Consider the following 22,423-nt stretch of genomic DNA (forward strand, 5'->3'; position numbering starts at 1 on the left):
GAATTGCCAAAGAAAATGCAGTAACCCGTGGTGGATCTTCGAGTATCTTTGCAACGTGCCCAATCAGCATCACAAAAAGCTTCTAGTTCAAACCGTCCATAGGAAGGCAAGAGAATTCCTTGCCCTGGAGTATGCTTGACATACCGTAATACCTTGTATGCAGCTTCTAGGTGCGGCTTTCGAGGTTTATGCATGTACTGACTTAAGACATGCACCGAATATGCAAGATCGGGCCTGGTTATGGTTAGGTATATAAGCCTACCCACGAGCCTACGGTATTGAGACGCATCAGCAAGCTCAGTTCCTTCTTCATGTGTCAGTTGCAAATTTTGATCAAAAGGAGCTTTCGAAGTTTTAGCTCCCAAGAAACCAGAGTCTTCTAGGATTTCCAATGCATATTTGCGTTGGCTGAGTACCATCCCTCTGTCCGACCGTGCCACTTCTATGCCAAGGAAGTATCGAAGTTTGCCCAAGTCCTTTAACTTGAAGCACTTTGCAAGAAAATGCTTTGTCTTCAACAAGTCCTCTAAATTGTTTCCTGCCACAATCACATCGTCCACAGATACTAATAAAACTGTACACCTTCCCTGCTGGTTGCGGACGAATAAAGAGTAGTCTGCCCAAGATTGACGAAAGCCGCCGGTGTGAAGAGCAGCGGAAAGTTTCAAGAACCACTGGCGGGAAGCCTGCTTGAGTCCATACAGCGACTTGTGCAGACGGCAGACATTGTTCTCCCCCTTTCGTCCAAAACTAGGAGGAACGTCCATGTAGACTTCTTCAGAAAGATCACCTTGCAGGAAAGCATTGTTAACGTCTAGTTGATGAACATGCCAATTTTGCATAGCAGCCAAGCTGAGAAGAACCCGGACTGTAGTCAATTTTGCGACGGGTGCAAATGTCTCGTGGTAATCAATCCCTTCCACTTGACTATAGCCCTTTGCGACGAGTCTTGCTTTATACCGTTCAACAGTTCCATCAGGGTTGTACTTCACCTTGTATACCCACTTACATCCAATAGCCTTCTTCCCGGGTGGAAGAGGAACTATACTCCAAGTCTTGTTGAGTTGGAGAGCAGCAATCTCATTGTTCATGGCCTCACGCCATTTTGGGTCAGTGGCAGCCTGAGAAAAAGTGTGAGGCTCTTTGACAAGGGAAATGTTAGCCACAAAGTTTCTATGATCCTATGAAAGCTGTGTATATGAAAGAACCTGAGCAAGAGAATGATGCGTACCAGAGGAACCTTCGGTGCTCGGAGACGGTGACGATGGGGAGCGGGAAGGAAGCTTGGCCTCAATATGGTAGTCCTGCAACGTAGTGGGTACTGTGGTGGCGCGGCTAGACCGTCGGGGAGGCGGATTAGGCGCTGAAGTATTTGGTGGTGGCACAGGAGGATGTGGAGAGATGACTGTGGATGGAGATATGTCTGGAGATGGGGTGTTGGCAGTGATGGGTGCGTGTGGAGTAGAAGAAGAAGGTGTAGAGAGATCGGCTTGGAGTGGAGTTGGCTCAGGAGTCGGCTCAAAAGCATCGTCCTCACAAATAGGAAGGTTGTGGGAACTGATGGGCAAGGAGAGAGGAGTAAACCTAGGTGGAACTGATTCGGAAGATAGACTTGGAGTTGGACTAGGGAACTCATGCTCAAAAAATATGACATCCCGAGAAACTAGTGTTTTCTATTCTTCAATGCAGTAGACTTTGTACCCCTTTTGATTACTAGGATATCCTAGAAAAATGCACTCCCTTGACCGAGGGTCAAATTTGCTCGGTTTGAGTGGATGAGAGGAAACAAAGCAGCGACATCCAAAAACTCGCAAATGGGTATAGGTGGGTGCTTTGTGGAAGAGTTTTTCGAATGGAGTTTGTCCTTGTAAAACGGACGATGGGGTACGGTTAATTAAATAGGCAGCAGTGAGTATGGCATCACCCCAAAATTCTTTAGGGAGATTGGATTGGAAGAGGAGTGCTCGAGCTACATTGAGAAGATGACGATGTTTGCGTTCAGCGATACCATTTTGTTGTGGTGTGTTAACACAACTTGTTTGATGCAAAATTCCCTTTGAAGAATAAAAATCAACACATTGAAATTCCGGACCATTATCACTCCTAACAATTTTAACTTTGGTATCAAATTGTGTTTCAACCATGCAAATGAAAGAAATGAGTAACTGCCTAGCTTCTGATTTGTGATGCATAAGGTAAACCCAAGTGCACCTTGTGTGATCATCAACTATAGTGAGGAAATACTTAGCACCAGAAATAGTGGGAACATGGTACCCACCCCAAATATCAACATGAATTAATTCAAAACAACTATTACTAATAGAAGTACTCAAAGGAAATGGATTGCGAGTTTGTTTGGCTAGAGGACAAATGGAACAACGACTTGAATCACTAGCTTTATTATGCAAGAAAGGAAATAACGATGAAACTTTGCGAGAGGGATGGCCTAATCTTTCATGCCAAGGTTCTTGTTGTTTGGTGTGGACGACGTTGCATGTTCCTTCCTTAGGCATTGTGAGACAGTAAAGCCCTTCCCGTTCAGCTCCCGTCCCAATCACCGCGCCCGAGCGAAGGTCCTGTACAAAACAAACTCGTCGAATGAATATAGTCACGTAAAAAGAATCCAATACTAGCTTGCTCACAGATATGAGATTCAAGTAAAATAGGGGAACACATAGGACGTTGTGGAGTGTGAAGTTGGGTGAAAAACGAACTGTCCCAATATGTGACACGTGCAACCTGGTGTTATTAGGTAGACGCACGCTGCGATTATGCACCACTTTAGCATGGGTGAGTAAATCAAAATTGCATACCACATGATCACTGGCACCACTATCCAATATCCATACTACTTGCTTATTATTTTGTGAAACTGCACAAATTGTACCTGACATCTCCTCATAATTTGGAATGTTACCGACAAGATTTGTGGAAGAAGAAGTTGATGAATTCAGCATCTCCAATAGGTGTCTGCCTTCATTGGAATTACCAGCCCCATTCTTGATCTTGTTTAATAGCCCAATCATTTGTTGACACTCCCCTTGTGAAAGAGGAAAGTCGGTCATGTCTCCTTCTTTTCCTTCACCAACGAAATTGGCCCTGGACTTGGAGTTCTGTCCTTCTCGCTTCCCATTATTTGTGGTTTCCCCCATCAGCTTCTTTCTCCACCTACAAAAATTGTAGGAATGACCAGTTCCTTCACAGAAGGTACACGTTAGGTGTGCTCTACAGTATTGAGTATCATGGTTGTCCACTTTGCACTTTTCACACCATCTTCTTGCTCTTGTGCCTTCTCGAGTGAACCGATTCCCTTCTCCTCCAGACTTCTTGACTGCAAACGCAGCACTCTCAGTTGCAGCAGTTGGCTTGGTACTTGATACCTCCAGTTGCTTCTCATGTCGCAGTGCTAAAGAATATGCCTTGTTTAAATTGGGAAAAGGTTCCATTCCTATAATGTTGCTTCTGGTCTGAGCAAAATTATCATTTAAACCCATTAGAAACTTCAATGTCATCTGAGTGTCTACATAACTCTTCACAGCTTCATTCGCATCACAAGTACAAGCTGGAAGTTTACAGAGCGCCTCCTTTTGATCCCAGAGGCCTTTAAACTTCGTAAAGAATGTGGTTACGGAGCTCGTTCCCTGTTCACAAGTATATATGGAAGATTCCAGTTCATAAAGAGAGACTGTATTGACTTGAGCAAATCTCTCCTTTAAGTCATCCCAAACAGCTTTGGCAGTCTTGCAGTGAATCACACTTTTTGAAATTTCCTTCGACATCGCAGCTATAAGCCACGATTTTACCAGTGTGTTGCATCTCTCCCATTGCAGCTGCTCGGGAGGGTTGTGAGTTGGTTTCTCTTGGGATCCATCAATGAACCCCATCTTGTTCTTAATCACGAGAGACATTTGCATCGAACTCTCCCATGTCACATAGTTATCTCCTTCCAGAATTTCAGCAAGGACAGTCCCTGGCTGATCCGAAGGAAGGATACATAGTGGATGATTCGAATTCTCCCAAGGCGTTTTGGACTTTGATACCTGAGACTCGGATTGAATCACGGCTTTGGATGCATCCTCTTCAGCCATTGGGGTAAGATTTTTGTTTCTCTAGGGTTTTTAGAATTCCAGGTCTCAAGAGCGTAAGTGCTCTGATACCATGTAAAGATTATGGTTGAAAGTGATTTTCAATTATTAATTCAAAGAAGGTTACATCCTTATATACAATAGCAACCCTATTCTTGTTCAACACGTCTACTTAGAATAGGAAACGTATTCTCTATATTTTCTATCCCATATACATAAAATCCCTACATTCAAGGGATGTCAATCACTTAGAGTCTTCTTCCTCAATACGCTCCACCACTGCTCACCTTCACGGGCTTGTTTTTTTTGTTCTTTCTTTTGTAGGATGGTTGTAATGAGCTTCAGCTTTTTAAATTATGAAATGAAACTTGCACTTATAATTTATAATATTGAATCGTACAATAGGATTGGTACATTGAATGTTCTTCTTATTGATACAACTTCAGTAAGTGCATTACATTCCATGGCCTTGGCAAATTAATTCCATTCATGTCGATCAACCTATATGGTCTTTTTCCCAAGTTGCTCCCAATTTTCCTTCCTCTGGGTTTCTTTTGTTAGGCATCACTTCTCGGAGAACTAAGTCACCGACTTTGAAGCGCCTAAGGCTTGACTTTTTTTAGAATGATATTCCACTATCTTTTGCTTAAAGTATGCTTGTCGAAGCTATGGTTTTTCCCTCCTTTCCTCAAGAAAATCCAAGTTCATCCGTAGAGCTTCATCGTTTCTCTGCAAGTCAAGTTGTTGAACTCTAAAGCTTGTTGAACCTATTTCCACGGGAATTACACCTTCAGACCCATAGGCCAGCATAAATGGGGATTCTCCTGTTGGGGTTTTCTCTGTAGTTCTATAAGCCCAGAGAACATGATCAAGCTCGTCTGCTCAATATCCCTTTGATGATCCTAGCCTTCTTTTCCTCGGCCTCCTGCCTCATCTTTGGCTAGTAAAAACCTTTCCTTAATAATTTAAATGCCAGAGTTTTCCCACTAAAATAGGCTCCACAAACGCCCTCGTAACTCAAGCTTTTTCATGATTGGTTCTCATGTCCTGAGTAACGTTCCGCTCACTCCTGGTTCTTATTTATGTGATACCTGAGTAACGTTCCGCTCACTCAAGCTCTTATTTATGTGATACCTGAGTAACGTTCCGCTCATTCCTGGTTCTCATGTCCTGCATGAGATGAATGAACTTGAAAGACCTTTAAATTCTGCTTACAACGTTCTTATTATTAACGTTGTTTTTGTTACCGTTTGTCATGGGCTTGGGTTTTGTTTACTGGGCTGAATTTTGGGTTTTACTTCTTTTTGGGCTTCGCGTGAAGCCCAAACTTCTTTTTACTTCCTTTCTGTGGCCCAAATTCAATGTCCCAAATGAATTTATTGTGATAAATTCAAGTCCCACAGCCCCTCAACACATGTGGCCCACCTCATTGTGAGAGATGCCCCATGGAAGACTCAGGTGTAAACTAGTGAATATGCACCTGGAATAATTGAGAATGGCCTTGAGAGCAGCAAAGAGCACTAAGAGTAATTATATTATATCCCATTTTTTGGAATTCTAATTTTTACTTTTTTATTTTGTGTCAATGGTGACTATCATAGTATTTTCAAAAATTTTATTGACTAATTTGTAATATTAAAAATATTTATTGATTTTTTTGTAATTAACCCTAATTTTAATTTATAGTTTTATATTGTTATATAATTGTAAGTTTGTAATATAATACTTGCTATTTGCTACTGTATTTTGAAAAGGAAAAAAATAATTAGAAAACTTATAAGGGAAATGGAAAATACAACCCACACTTGTCATTGCAATTGTTTGTGTGAAATCTTTTTTTTTTTTTTTACTTATAAGGTTTTTTTTGTACAATAAATTATTTCAAAGCCTATTTTACAGCCCTTAATGATAAATAAATCTACCTAAAAGGTTGCAATGACAAATATGTTCACCTTTTTACAAAGAAGCCCATGGTATAACTTTCTTCGTGTTTTTGGTGCCGAGAGATCAACGTTTTTTTTTTTTTTTTTGTCTGAAACTGGAAAAATTGTCATTGTCCGATAGCAGTAATTATTGTCACTATTTTGACAGTAGCAATTACTAATTGCCAATTTTACATTATAACACAAGTGTATGTGACTTCATAAGCTTGAATTTTGTGTTATATGTTGATTTCATTAGATTTTGACATGTTTATGTCAGAAAAGATATAAGGTATATCTATAAATATTATTTTTATGCAGTTCAAATAGCTATTGTTGCACAATGGCAATAATTGTCACTGTCTGACAGTGGTAATTGCTGAGCATTCAGTGAGTTCTATGTCGCGCACATTTCATTAAAGTAGACCGGGCTTGGATGTGTATTGTAGCGTGTAGGCTATCAACCATATTTTTCAAGTAGATGTAAAAAGAAAATAAATAAAAACCCCTTTTTGTAATTTTTTTGATTTTTTTCGGCAATTTTTTCCATTGGAAATTTCGAGTTCCCTTAGGTGACGCTCACGTCCGGAAATAATTTTTTTCAAGACTTTCTCCCCTATGTTGAACTTTCCCGTCTATTCCAAAATATGGCCCTCGCTCTCAAGACTGTCAAAGATAGCATCCATATGGTTAATTTTTCGCCGAGATTTCGAAAATAAATTTCACCCATTTTTCATCCACATGGCATTGACATTTCAACAAAATATGGGTCCAGCCACACCACATAAGCACCATGTAGGCAATTCCAACAGAAAACTAAACGGCAAGTGTCATTGATACCTGAGATGGAGTTCTAAGTGATAGAGTGAGTCATAAACTTCCGAAGGAAAAATGAAAAAAAGATCTCTCATAGGGCATTGGTATAAATAAGTCCCAAGCATATGCATAATATTCACAGTTAACTCATTGACAAAATTTAGGTTTGCACCACTTGACAGTACAGTTAAAGATTAAGAGACAATAAAACTTTACAACGCCAACATTCCAAAAGCTGGTTTACCATATTTGTAAGCAGTAGATTTTTCAAAGCTACTATTTGCACACTTTTTTTTTTTCTTTTTGCACACCATTTTTCTCTTTTTTCTCTCCTACACACCCCACACACTCACTTCAAATTCAAAACCTTTCAACACACACCTAACCCATTACCAAAATACCCCCATTTCATTACACACTTCATCTTTCTCTGACAACAGTCAACACACACCAACACACACCCTTCATCATCTCTCACAAGCTCTCCCTTTCTCTGTCAACACACACCGTGTCACCCCCCCAACCATCTCCCTCTTTCTATCCTCTTCTCTGCATGAAGCGCATCACCACCACGCAACACCACCCCGCACCACTCTCTTTTCCCTCTCTCTCTCTTTTTCTCTGCATAGCGCGCAACACCACCTCGCTCTCTCTCTCTCTCTCTCTCTCTCTCTCTCTCTCTCTCCTGTTCTCTGAATGGCACACAGCCACCACCACCACCTTCTTCCCCCTAACAGAGCCAAAATAGCCAAAAACAATTGGGCGCAGGTGGTTCGGTGGACCAGTGTCAAACTCGTTGATTTCGTTTGATAGGTATCCGCCGAACAAACCTAGTGTATTCGGTAGGTACCTGCCGAACAAAACCGACGGGTTCGGCACTGGTCCACCGAACCACCTGCGTCCAATTTTTTTTTGTTATATGCTTGGGCAAGAGGAGAGAGGAAAGGAGAGAGAGAGAGAGAGAGAGAGAGAGAGAGAGAGAGAGAGAGAGAGGAAAGAAGGTGGTGGTGGTGGAGGGGGGGTGTGGTCTTTTTCCTTGGGTTTATTCTTATTTTGTTAGTAGGGGTGTGTAAAAAAAAAAAAAAAAAAAAAAAAGTATGCAAATAGCAGCTCTCTTAATAAATGCATCCTCTAATTCACAAGATTATTAATAGTCCTTTAATTATAAGGTACTAACAAAGCAAAACATTAACCAAAAACACCTAATCTATTTCTATTAACTTGCAAACACTTTCCACCGACTAAAACATAGCATGACACCTTCCAAAAGACCAGCATCAACGCATCACCAAAAGAATGGAAACTGAAACTGCAAGTCCGCAACTCCAATAAATTGCAGTTAGTAACTGCAACTGCAAGTCTGCAACTTCAATAAACTATAGTTTTAGTCACTTTCAGTTCCAGAAACTGCAGTTTATGCAGTTCCCAGTTTTAAAACTAAGTTAAACAAAAAAAATCAAGAACCTGTTAATGATAAGGAAGGCACGGGGGTGGAGTTGGCTTCCCCAATAACTCTCTAGGCATTGTTATAGTGAGGAACTTGGCTTGTTTTTCGGCAACGTCGCGACAAGGCCGGGATCAGAGTCAACATCGAGGCTATCGGGTCTGGGGGTTGTTGGGTGTTCCAAGCTCACAGGGATGAAGAAGGAAGAAAGAGGAACTCGGGGGTGGTCTTCTCGTCACCATCCATGGCCGAACACGCACACATATCGTCGAGGAAAGTTGCAGCGAGGGAAATCAAGAGAGAACAAAGAGAGAGTGTTTGGGGAGAGAGAACAGAGAGAGTGCTTGGAGAGAGAGAAAGAGAGTGATGAAAGAGAAGATAAATTTTAAAAATAAGGGAGAGAGAGACATGTTAGAGAGTTTAAGAGAGTTTAAGAGAGTTTTTAAAAAATTAAAAAATTTGCAACCATTGGATTGCTTAGATGGCTAAGATGGAAAACCTGTACCAAACTAGTACTAAGAAATAAGTAACCAATCCACTCTCAAAGTGACATAATTGTTAAATATTATAAATACGTGTACTACATGTTACAAACAAGTAAAGTGTAACAATGAGTAATTATTTCTTATTAATATAACTATCTCCTAATTGAATATCTTGCTTTCAATCATGCAATTAGAAACTTAGAATTGAGTTGCATTCAATTATGCAAAAATGAGATAATGAAAATAAGGGATAAGGAAAAAAAAAAAAAAAAAGTGAAAAGAAATGGCAAGTAGGGAGGAAAAAGAGTGTTGAAACCCCTGCAAGCAGAAGACATGGGCATAAATACAACAGCTTCTCGATGGGTGCAGATCACCCAAAGCTCATTATTATTGTCATCATAAGACTGGTTGCTGCTATAGACGTTGAATGTTTAATTCCACCAAAAAACTAAGAGGGCATTCTCACAGTCAGAACGACAACTACAACTTACAATGTGAATGAAAATATATATCCCTATAAAAGAACGAGAAAAATAATTCACAAAATACAGCATTATTATAACAAGACATCGCAATACATCTACACAGCAGTGTAAATGCAGACAAATATGCACGGCAGAACCATATGACCTTGGAGCACTCCCAAACCCCATTCGCCGCAAGGTAAAAGCTCTGCATTGATTTTAGCTCAAAATAGCATCCAAATGCATCACCAACTTGGTTATATTCCAACAAAGCCGATATTGTCCAACAAATACAAGCCTATACCCGATTTTTACCACCACTCATGGAGATTAAATCAGTCCATATGGCCAGCTGCTCCAAAAGACCATGCACAAACCACAAAGCAATAATCTCGAGCAATCATGATCTAGATTTTGCCATGGAAACAGTTTAGCCGAGCAAATCTCTAAACAAGTTGGGATTCTGACTTGTTGGGGTCACGCCCAACTGCCTTACAAGTGCATCCTTCTCCAACGAATCTTTAGGGTTAGGACCTTTATTAAATTGTGTTACCCCACCTTGAGCAGTCCTTGTAGCATCTGATAACTCAGATGTAGGATTAACATCATCCCTGTTGGTTGGCAAAGGATTCCCAACACTGCTACTGAACCCACCAACAGGTGCATCTGCATATAATGCCATAAGATCAGGCGCTTTAGAAGAACCTGCTGCACCATTATTCACAGCTGATGTAACTTGGGTTGGATCAAGAAGCCCTTCTAACTGTTTGAAAGGATCCACAGATGGTGCAGTACTAGTAATAGTTGAGTCACCAAAGTCAAGCAAGTCTGGGGCAGGTTCATGATTTGTCTTCTCCACTGCAACTTCATTGTGTACAGCTGCTGTCTTAAGTGGCTGAGACTTCTCTGCAGCATGGCCACCTGCCCTAGACACCTTATGGTTGGCAGAAGAACTCCTCTTCTCAGTTTTTGATGAACCCCCAAACAGCGAACTGGCAAGCTTCTGCTTTTCTGGAGAAATTTCAACCTGTGGCTTTCTCGAATCATAAGTATCACGTGCTTTTGAATTTGAAATGCTCACGCCATCTACTTGTGTGAGCCCATTCGTTGTTTTGTGGGAAGTAGAATTTGAGGTCGATGATTCAGAAGAGTATGTTGGCCTACCCCATTTTTTTTGAACACCATCAAGTCGTAGCTTAAGTTCCGATGATCCTGCATCTGACACAGATGGCAATGATGCAGCCTGGCGGATCTCCCTAGCATAAGATGGTTCGGGCACTGGAACAAGTTCAGTTGAGGTTACAACTGCAGCTGGAGGAACTCTTGATGGGACCGGTGGCTTTGGAAGCTCATATGCCTCAAACCTAAGACTATGGGTTAAAGCTTCATGCTGATCTTGGCTTCTGAAGTCGCTGATATTTAACATTCCTGAGCGCTCATTCTCGGGAATATAGGGTTGAGCACCATTATCTAGTGCCTGCTGGACGTAGCCATTGAGGAATGAGAGGTTTTTATCAATCTGCCAAAATAGACATAGGAGAAGATGTTCATATTTCCGCATTAGATGATATCAGGATGTAATAACATAAGCACTTATGTAGCATCACAAAATAGTCTGTATAGATAAGAAATTTTCTTATAAACATGAGAAAGGTGAGTCATTGGACTGCAAAGCACCTATTTCATTTAGATTAAGATCTTGCAATCCAATAGCTCACATTATACTCATGCTTATGTATGCTTACATTTCTCGTACTTATGTGTGCTTACCTTTCTCATTATTATAATGCTTTTATTTTTATAGAAAGCAAGACCTTCAAGAAAAAGAAGAGGAGGGGGGGGGGAGGGATACAGGAGATGGACAAGTCCATCTAAGGAAAGCCTACAAAAACACTAAACAAACATAAAAACAGTCAATGCGAAGCTCCCACCCAATGAAAAGAGGAGATTTTCTTTATTGTGGGATATAATTGAAGGGATTTGTTTAAGAGCTGTAAGATGAATTGGACAGATAGATTTAAAAACCCAACTTAACCCAGATAAACCAGTTTCAAAATCAAATGGGCTTATAATTGAAAAAGAGAAAACATTGGTTTCAAAGAGTATGGAGGATAGATGGCAAAAACCCATTCTTTTCAAAATCTATTTCTTCATACGCTATGGCACAGCTCTAGTCGGTGTTCAAAGAATATGGAAAATCATACAAACAAACTTGGTTGCTGGGTGCTAAGGAATTGTTGAGAAAGAAAAGCCACCCTGCAGCTTAAAGTAGGTAAGTAATTTTGTCTCACCTGTTGAATGAAGAACATAACCTTCTGGCTTTTCTACGGTGTGATTGTGCAAAGAAGAAGGGTATTCAACAGGTTATTTTACTTTTTATCCAGGTTAAGCTGAATTTTTGAATCTGATCCATATGGCTGCTAAGAAAATTCCATATATGAGGTAAATTAGAGCCCGCAATAGAGGAAACTCCATGAAAAGATACCTCAATACATGTGGCCACCTAACAATGTAAGTATGTAACTGATGATGGTCAACTGCTTTTTGCACTACTAACTAACCAAAATCATTCTCTTCATCCTCAAATTATTAAAGGGGAGGATCCTACCACAAGCCAAAGACCAGAAAAGAATGCCACTTTGCCTGGTCCCTCATTAATGTCTTTTTATTAGCTGGCTGTACATTTAAAAGAAAATACCACTTATGCTCTTGCAATTATTAAAGTACAAAATATATAATTACTAAATTTTCTCAAACTTAAACCATAACATTTATTATACATGTCCGTTTAGCATAAAATTGGAATTTGATGAAAGCATTTGTCAAGAACTATCAAGCAAAACCTATCATGGATATAAAATTGTAAGAAAAGAAAAAAAAAGAGTGAAGCCAATGTATTGAATCGTGAAAATGCACCTGTGGAACATATACCCTGAAGAATAAAATATTTCTTAAAATTTTTTTTTTTTAAAAAAGCTAAAAAATAAGAAATTGAAATAAAAGAGAGATGAGGAGGGTGGTGCCCCACTGCCGCCACTGTTGGGGCACCACCCTCTCTCTTTCTGTCTCTCTCTCTCCCTTGAGAGAGAAATAAAAAGAGAAGGGGAGGGGGGGGGGGGATTGGAAGCAGTCACCAACAATTGGGGAACAAGACTACCAGTCGAACTCAAGACTTGGACTTTTAGTTGCACCACAAAGCCAAAAACTCCCTCTCTCCATCGATGACTGCATCTCTCCCACTATGTTAATTTCACAGAAGAGTCTAGAATAATACTAGACTCCTACCTGGGCTGAGATTTTTGTTTTTACAAAACATCGGATTGCGCTTTTCTTTTGTTAAAGAAACATGAAATTTATTATAAATTTTATATAAATCTATTCATACACACAAAAAAAAAAAACTACACATAATTAAATACTGTAGCACAAAATTCCAAAACACAACTAAAAAAAGAATTGATACACTTAAATCAAATTAATAATCCTTTTGTTAAATTAGTATCAAATTAACAATGCTTTTGATACACATAAACAAAGTTTTGTTAAGTTTAGTTAAATGAATAAAAAAGTTATTATAATTCTATTTCATACACAAAAATAAAAAACAATAAATATAATACCAAGTGTATACATTTAACTTCTTTCAGAAATATATAGTGGCACGCACAGTTTCACTCTACAAGTCATATATTTATCATTAACGTATTAATATGAAATTTAACTGTTTAATAGATGGATTGATGATTGATTTAACCTGTTTCATATATATATATATATATCACTATTGTATTAACATATGAAATGTAAATGTTTAACAGACAGATTGATGATTGATTTAACAGTTCCTAAAGCTTCATTTAAAATTCCAAGTTTTTAAGAAAATAACTACAATTTTAATCGACGGTCATTGATATTGATGTATCCGTAAATTGGAGTACAATATTTTCATCCTTGCTTGCAATTAAGCAAATTAGGATTTCTTTTTCAAATAAATTGACCGAGTGCCAACATGGCAGGCATATTTCAGTCTTGCATCTGCATGTGTAGCACTTTAGGGTAGCACAAAAAGACCGAAATAGCCTTGCATGTACAGGCCACATCCGCATTCTGCCAATTAATTTAATGGAAATTTTGATTTGGCTTAACTGCAATCATTAATTAACTACAACAAAATTGAAGTTACATGGAGCGGAGTGGAAGATGAACCAAACTATAGGGCCAAAATTGTAATTTAGCCTAATTCTTAATACTAATAAGGCAAAAGAAATAAATAAATAGTGCAAGTAGAGTGTGCAATTAAATATGACCTCAATGTCTTCACAACTTGCGTCCAATGGCATAATACTGTCAACAGCATGAGCATCGAAGGTAATGACAACTTGCAATTCATATGCACGCTGCTGCAGATCGGTTGAGTGAGAAGCTAATAACTCTTCCACCAAAGATTGACACTACAAGAGGACAAAGATAATTAATCTACAGATATTTCCATGAGGATCCGAGACAAAATGAACATGATAACATTGTGCTTAAAATATTAATGAGATGAACATGGGCATATAAATGTGATTTTTAATCAGCAAAACACCCATCCAACAATATAAAGACAGATGCAAGGATTAGTAGGTAAGACAATTGTTCGGTTATGCATTACTAACAACCAACCTCTCATGATTGCACAAAATACGTAAGTTAGATAACCATATGAAAGGCAGCTATCACGCCTTTAAGAATTTTAAGAAAATGGCAAATCTCAATAGAAACTCAGCTTTATATATTGAGACCATACCAAATTAGATGCAGCCATGCAGGAAGCCATACCAAAGTTTTTGGTTATAATTGAGACCACCAAACAACATGTATTTCAAAGCACATTCAGCTCCTATAAATAAATTATAGTCTAAACAAAATGCTAAGACTTTGGCCTGCAAGTATTGAACAGAAAATCAATTTTAATGTAGAAAGATGTTAAAGAGCCCAAATATTTTTTCAATTTTTATCCCAACTCTTCCACATGTGGTGGGACCCAATATTGCAGGAAGCTGTACCAACATTTTCGTTATAAATAATCTTTGGTAAACATTTTTTTATTATTATTATTATTTTTTTTTTTTTTGTGGTAAAAATAACTTTTTTATTCTATATTGAGAACACATATCACCATGCATTTAAATGCTCATGTAGCTCATACATATTGAATAAAATGCTAGAATGTTTACCTGCAAGTATCATACAGAAGGTCCAATTTGATTGTAGGAAGATGCTATGCGGTTCAACTAATTTTCTAACTTCTATCCAAACTCTCACATGGGGTTAAAGATATCAAACAGGCTGTGCCGGACTGACACATTTAAATCAGACTCCTTTGTGCTCCATGCCGGTGCTGGTTCAATTAACACTTAGTTCTTATTGTGTATGGTTTGCCTTATCAAAGTCTACTTTTTCTAACAAACAAAAAGTGCTGCTTTAGAAACAAAATTTTTCATTTCATTAATCCGATAATGGACCACCAGCCTCTTCTTCCCCTCCCACACGATAAAACCCAAGACCCCTATTGTAAATTTTAATCTTTCAATTTAATTTTTACTAAAAGATCAACAAGCTAACATATCTTATCCTATAACATATAAAGCAAAAAAAAAAAAAAAAATGACATAAATTCCAAAAGAAATGTTACAATACTGAAGACAATTGATGGTAGTAATGTATTGTCTTTACCGAAGGAAAAAACCCAAAAAAAAAAAAAAAAAAAAAAAAAGGATACTAGTAGAAAAACAACTGATTCAATTATGCATCAGATACAGTGCAGAAATTAAGACTTTCTTGAACAGACAAGAAGTAGAATCTTATCACTCTAGCAACAAAGAAGGTAAAGAAAGACAGTAAAACCCTTCCTGGACTTACATAGTCCCTACAATAGCAAAAACCTAGAAGATGGCGCCTTTCTAGCGCCAAGACCAGCATGCTAGAGAAAACTGGGTTGCAACTCACTATTACCAATGAGACCATCCTCTATAACCTATTTAATCTAAACAAAAAATGATACCCAAAATTGATGATGACCAGAAAAAGAAAACTAAGTAGTAACTCAACATTATGCTACAAATATCAGATCGTGTTCGAATGTAGGCAGACACTTCAAGCATGGAAATTGGTATTGATGTCAAGGTGAACTTAGTTTTAAAGAGTTCATAAAATGCACCTCAGGTAGCATATCCACTTTTCTCTGAGCCGATATTTCAAATGCATATATTTTCATGATTGCTGTGACAGCATAAGCCTGTAAAAGAACATACTCATTTCAGTTTTTACAAATAAAAGATATTTATAAACACAAATAGAAACAAATAAAAATAGGTTCTTTCTTATGAATAGATAACCAAATATGAAAACCAAGAGAAGAAAAGTTCAAAGAGTTGAAATACCCATAAAGTACAAATAAATTTCATTCACTCATATATCTTTGTTAAAACTCCAAGAAAGGAAAATAAAAGTTTAAATTCAATGGAAAATAAAATATGGTCATTGTTGGGAATAAATCCCCTCACCACGACAAATAATAATGATGGAAAAATAATCAAGCCATGATGATTTGAGCAATCACACAACCACACCAAAATTACGTGGTTGGGCAAAATTTGCCTACGTCACCAGAGAGTATTCACCTTTACTATGAGAGAAAGAAACTTGTACAAGGCATTTTCTTATTAGTTAATCCCAAACCCGAGCCCTAGGATACACCCCTCGTACACCCTCTCTCAACTTCCTTGTGATTCTAGTCGAACTCCACAACAGCAAGTTGATGAAAAATGCCTTGTTCCCCCTCCTTAGATAGCCTTACAATGAGGCTAATATAGGGACCATTAAATCCAGTGGTCAGCCTCATTAAGCCACTCAATGAACCAGCCATCAGTCAAACACCAATGCAAATTCATTGATCATGTGCTAAACATTGAACTGACTAATGCAGTAATCACCAATGCATTGCACATTTCCAAGAGCATACCATCCACCTTGAATAAATGCATTCATTATGTGCTGAATTAATCAAAAGCCACCACTAAGGAGGGATGCACATGGAGCCCAACAGTCCTGCTTATTTCTAAAACTACGCAGAAGACCCTACTTAGTTCAACCAAAGAAACAAAAATCGTGAAAATTACATTTTAACCCAACAATTTAAAAATAGATTTTTTAAAGGGCCCGCATACATATGGACCACAACTGGACCGTTCCTAGCCATGACAGGGCACAATTCTTTTTCCTTTTTTTTTTCATGTGTGTGTTTGATGTGCATATGAGGCACATCAAGCACATGCCCATGTCCACTTGTCAATGACACCCCAGCTAGGAGATGTTTGTGCGTCGCGGAAACAATTTGTATTGTCTACATGTCAGGTAGGGTCCCTTTTTATAGTTGGACAACAACTTTCATTAACAACATGGATCACTGAAGTGGCAGCCCATCTCTGATACTGTCTATGGCCAACATCTTATACCATATTTATAGTCAAAGAATTAAAAGCCTAAAATATTGAGGGTATATTTGAGAGCATAAGCACTACAGTTGCACTTCATGCACTAGACTCATAAATTAACATTAAAAGCCATGTAGAGAATTGATGTCCTATGACCTTTGATATAGGGCCCCGTATATCCCATATGCTACATTTAAAGGCCCAATAGTATGTCCAGGTTTGAAATCAAACGCTAATCCATCATACTGCGCATTTGGCTTCCACAGTGAAGCAAAAATTTAGAATTGTCCTCCAGTTACCAATTTGAAAACAAAAGCTCAACTTCATATGAAACAATAATGAATCTAAAGAATATAGGTCATAACAATTAGGAGTTGAAAAATGTTACCAAAAGGCAAAAGGAAAAAGAAATTCAAACACAAAAACAAAAACAAAAGAAAGCTTAAAAGACCTGATATAAAAAGACTCGTGAAAACTCAAAGAAACAAATTACCAAGACACCGCATAAATGTTCACATAGGAAAAGTAGTCATTAAGAACATCCAAAAAATGAAATGACAATCCAATTGGGTCCAGTTTGAGTTTGGTTTTATAAAAGTTTCTTTCTTTTCGGAAAAATAAAAAAAAGTTTTGTAGACGCTAATATCTTCCCACCATGTATAATTACTATTAACAAGGACCTAAAATTCAAACATATATGGTGGGGAAAAGGAAATGAAAGAGTCATAGCTATATTTAACTTAAACAGCATATGGATTTTGTTTTTTTTTTTTTTTTTTTTGAGAAGACATCTTAAACAGCATTAGGAATTGAAAGCGTTATCTTGATACATACAACTATAAACAGACATCATATACCTAATTTGAGCATGGAAAATCACTTTAACTCAAACTCTCAACAATTACAAATGTCAGATGGTGCAAACTCTAGCTACAAAAAAAATGGAGTTTGAGGGATACTTTTTTTTATGAGTTTTTTTTTTTTTTTTTTTTTTTTTTTTTTTTGGATAAGAGAGTTTGTGGATACCTTGACAATTTCATCATTTGAATATGCCTCTGCCACATCACATAGCTTCCCAATGATATAGGAAGCAGAATACTTTCCATCAGCAGTTCCATATTCCCCCAAAACCCAACAAATAACCTGTAATCACAACTAAAAATTAAGATATCAACAGGAATATTCTTTTAGAAATTTCTACGAAAAGGAAAAAAAATATAGGAAAGGAAAAAAATTGAGAGGATTGAATGTACCTGAAGAAATACAGAAGGAAGCTTAGGCTCTCCAATTATCCGCAAATATGACTCCACCTGCACATAAAGAAATTTTTTGTAAGCATACAAGAAAGGGAAAGAAAGAATGTGGTCTAAAACAGAGAGCAGAAACAAGCATGCACAAATTTTGTAATTGTGTTTTTATTTTATCTGGGGGGAGGGGGATTCGAACTTGGAAACCCTCCCAAAATTGGGGAGAGAAATACCACTAGACTAACAGCTAGTTTGTGAATCCTGTAATTTATAGGATTTAACCAACCCCAGAATGTTTTTCATCACAATCAATGAGCATGGCAGTAATAGGTTAATTTTATTTCTTTTAAAAAGAAACAAACTTTCATTAAAATAAAAAATAAAAATAGGTAAATTGTTTATATCCCCAACAAGGATGTAGACTAAATCTTAACACAAAATCTACCTCTAAGGTCTCAAAGAATCAGGTTATTTAAATAAAATGAGGGCAAAAATAAAATCAGAAGCTCTGCCTCATGACAAAGAAAATAGGTCCAGCGGTTGTTTTGAAAACCAATTCATTGTCTCTACAAAAAATTACAGCATGATTCAAAGTGAAAACTATTTGGCAAGGAAAATCAGCTTGCGGACTGTTGGTGTACGAGGAAGTGGTCATGGTGATTTCATGATGGCTTAAGCTAAGTTGTTGTGTTGTTTCCCCCTATCAGTTCAACGGTAAGAAAGGAGGTGGCATGGGTGTGGTGGGGACTGGCAGGTGAGAGAGAGAATGGGAGATGAGGGAGATAAAGAGGAGGCTTTAGAGTAATTTCATACTAATTAGAACATGTGGTTAGTTACGAATCAATTTGTTGGGGTGACACCTCATCCTCACAACTTGTCTGGGCTTTTCCCGTGAATTGCTGATGGTCTAAGCTAATGGAAGGGACCATTTGACAAACATAAATTTATGACAAACATAAATTTAAGACACATTATTGTTTAAAGTTTTAACAGGAACCTTATAAGTCACATCAAAGTTTAGGGGGACATATGAGATTTACCCTAAACACTTTTTAATCATACTATTAAGTACAGTAGCATTGTTTTATTGATATCGAGTAAAACAATTACAACATAAGGTGCAAAATCATAGTTATTTACCGCAGACGATCTCAACTGACTATCTGCAGTATCATCATCCTCTCCAAATCCCTCAGCAATCAACTTCATCAAGTTATGTGCCACCTTAACATTCACCAAATCTCCCGCATGTTCGAAGACTTTATTCATGGTCTGCAGAGGAAACATATCAAGCATGGAAGAAATTTAAGTTCATACACAATTAAAAAAAAAAAAAAAAGAAGAGTTTAAAAAAACTCTTCCATAATAGAAAATATAGAAGGCAGCATGTATTACCTGGATAAACCATTGATTGCTTGGTGCAAATTGTTCCGCAAGCTCCACACACCGAGATGCTATATATGTTTTGTAATGGTTATCATTAATGCTTATCATGTAATCAATCATACGATCAACAATGACTTCCACATTAGAGGACTTGGTCATCTTATATAATAGTTCAAATGTTTTTCGCTTCAGAGTATCATCTGGGTCCTGCATCATGGACATCAAACTTCATTTATATAAAAAGTTACAGCCATGATTTGAAAACAATCCATCAAACCCAACAGAACTCTCTCACCTCTAAGCAATCAATGACGGCCAGTTGGTGTTGCTCGGCTATCTCTGGACTAATCTTTATCAGTCGGCCAAGGGCATCAATGCCCATATATTTCAAATTATGACTGTCGCTCTGTCCATGAAATATATAACAAGAAATTGGTGTTTAAACTTGTAAACAATCTACCGACTCCATAATTTGCACAAAACAAAACACTGTAAAATACAAAAATCAAACCTTCAAAAATCTTGAGATGACTTGGGCAGCCTGTTCTAGCAACTTAGGATTAGGATATATAGCAGAAACGCAACAAATACACTCATAAAGAACAGCATTTCCAATATTACTTGAAGAATCGCACTTCTTAAATACATCGCTGACTACCATATACATCTTCTCACTCGCTTGCTTATCGCCACTCCCCAACAATGCCAAAATCTTCAACAACCTGATCTGCATGCATTGCAAATTCAATTACCACATTATTTATAACAAACTAAGCTCAAAATAACTATAATTTCAAAATTCATTATTTAAATATATAATATATGCTGATAGGATAGTAAGCTGATGAGCTTCAAAGTAAGTAAACCTGAATGAAGGGCGCCGGCAGCTGATGGTAATCGTAGGCCTTGGGCAACCGGCGCTCGGCAACCTGCTTGAGAATGCTGACAAAGCTCACCACCAAATCCTTATATGGATTGACATCAATGGTAATGAGATCGAACAGCGGGCAGAGCGTGGCACCCATGACTCCCGGATCGTTATCACAAAGCCGCTTCCGGAAATTAGACACGAGATGTGAAACAGAGGACGAGGATTTCTGATAAAAGCGGTGAAGAGCCATGATGGCCTTCTTCCTGACAGCCTCCTTGGGATGGGCCAGAAGGTCCACCACCTGGGGCAAGACGGCAGGCACGGTCTCGTCGTTGATGAGCTTGCAAACGGCATTGAGCGCGGTGCAAACGATGAGGTAATTGTCGGACTTGAGGTCCTTCTGGATGGTGTTGACAATCAAAATGATCAAATCGTGGTCGTCGCTGAGGAAGAGCGAAACGGCGAGGTAACCGGTGCGTTTGAGGACGAGGTTGTCGTCGTGGGTCATCTTGACGGCGTGGATATAGGCGAAGGAGGCGTCGTGGCCGAGCATTTCGACGTAGACGAGGCGGATGATGTACTCCTTCATCTTGCGCTTGGGGATGTCGGGCTCGGAGAGACGTCGTTTTAGGGTTTCGATCTCGTGGAGGACGATGCGCTCCTCTTCGGCTTTGGATCGGGCTTCGCCGATGGACTTGACGAGGTCCAGGAACTCCTTGGATTGCCCGAACCCGCCTTGGGACCCCATCGCCAGCTCTCGCCCTATGGTCTTCAGCTGCTCCATTGTTGGTGCTGGTGCTGGTAATTAGGGTTTTCGGATTGGGATTCGAATTGAATTCCGATTCGAAATCAAATGGACATTGTATTGTACTATGCAGATTACGAAGATGCAAAAATGCAGAAATTTCAAATTATAAATTTACGCGATTTCGAAGCCCAAATCGGAAGCAAGAAGAGGAAGAAAGAAGTGAGCAGATTCAACTCAACGAAAGACAGAAACCCAACAGAACCAAACTCAGAACCAGTAGAAGACACCCTCTATGTTGATTTCGAGTTCACCGAGGAAGAGTCTAGGTTAAGGGTTAATTACAAAATCTCCTCCAATTATGCCGTGTTTGACACTTTGCCACCCAAAAATAAATTTTTTGACACTTCAACCCCACATTGTGTATCGTCAAACATATCAACCCATTTCGTAAAAATTAAATAGGCCATCATTTTTGTTTGATCCGACTTCCGAGATTCTCCAAAAGAAAATTATCGTTGTGTTTATACTTTATACCCTTCTAAGATGGGTTAAGTGAATATTGGGTTTAAATTGGTGTCCTTACTCTTCTTTTCAGCTCATTCTTAATTCATGGACAACTGTTCACCACTAAAAGTGAAAAGCATCTTAGTCAAATATGTGGCTGCATCTTATTGAAAACCTTAAGGGCAAAGTAATTGGACCACTAAAAAAAAAAAAAAAAATCTCACAAGGCAATTTCAAGCATCTTTCTCCAACATACACAACCCAAAAACTCACAACAATGTGAATCTTCTAACAAGTATTTTGCTCCCAATTCCGTCTGGTGGCTCTTATTTCTCAGAACTCTCTTTATTTTCATTTGCATAATCTTTCAAGAACCTTTTAATTGAATTTCCTTATGCATTTGCAAATTTCTTGTTTTTTAGGTTTTCAAAGAGCACTTGTGCTATGTTTGATACTTTGCTACCCAAAACTAAATTTTTCACACTTCACCCCCAAAGTGTGTTTTTTAAACACATGAACCAATTCTGTAAAAAATAAAAATTCAAGGCGTATTAACATCATTGCCCCCTTTAAGATACACTTTTTTTTCACTTTGCCCCCTGAAACTTAAATCATATCAGTTTGCCACATAAACTTCACACAGTTATTGCAAAAGACTCTATATCGTCAACTTTGTCAATTTTTCTGTTAAAAAAGCTGACGTAACGCCTATATGGCATTGGTGAGACCCTTTTCTAGTTATGTAAGATCCATGTGGAAAATTATAAACAATTGACATGGATCTTATTATTTTTTAGTTTAAAAATTTTTTTTTATTATCTTTTGTCCACATAGATCTTACATAACTAAAAAAGGGTCTCACTCATGCCATTTAGGTGTCACGTCAACTATTTTAACGGAAAAATTGACAGAGTTGACGACATAAGGTCTTTTGCAACAACTGTGTGAAGTTCATGTGACAATTTGAGAATAT

General features: G+C 38.1%; 1 protein-coding gene across 1 annotated transcript; it reads right to left on the minus strand.

Annotated features, from left to right (window-relative positions):
* Positions 1–9,088: 9,088 nt before the first annotated feature.
* LOC147299572 (Adaptin family protein) lies at positions 9,089–21,245 on the minus strand. Its single transcript, XM_086250888.1, has 10 exons — positions 20,194–21,245; positions 19,839–20,054; positions 19,623–19,733; positions 19,337–19,534; positions 19,082–19,213; positions 17,948–18,004; positions 17,721–17,837; positions 15,419–15,496; positions 13,524–13,667; positions 9,089–10,735 (listed from the first exon to the last, which is right to left on the minus strand). Exons 1-10 carry the CDS (start codon positions 20,980–20,982, stop codon positions 9,647–9,649), a joined length of 2,931 nt encoding a protein of 976 aa, XP_086107014.1. The 5' UTR covers positions 20,983–21,245; the 3' UTR covers positions 9,089–9,646.
* Positions 21,246–22,423: the final 1,178 nt, after the last annotated feature.

The sequence above is a fragment of the Dryas octopetala genome, chromosome 1, assembly GCF_963921425.1.
Source record: "Dryas octopetala chromosome 1, drDryOcto1.1, whole genome shotgun sequence".
In the NCBI taxonomy this organism is placed as follows: Eukaryota; Viridiplantae; Streptophyta; class Magnoliopsida; order Rosales; family Rosaceae; genus Dryas; species Dryas octopetala.

Coding starts and splice junctions, on each gene's coding strand:
- LOC147299572 (XM_086250888.1), bottom strand. CDS start 20,982: ATGGAGCAGCTGAAGACCATAGGGCGAGAGCTGGCGATGGGGTCCCAA. Junction 19,734..19,838: donor TCATCTCAAGATTTTTGAAG/GTTTGATTTTTG, acceptor TTTCATGGACAG/AGCGACAGTCATAATTTGAA. Junction 19,214..19,336: donor GCAATCAATGGTTTATCCAG/GTAATACATGCT, acceptor TTTCCTCTGCAG/ACCATGAATAAAGTCTTCGA.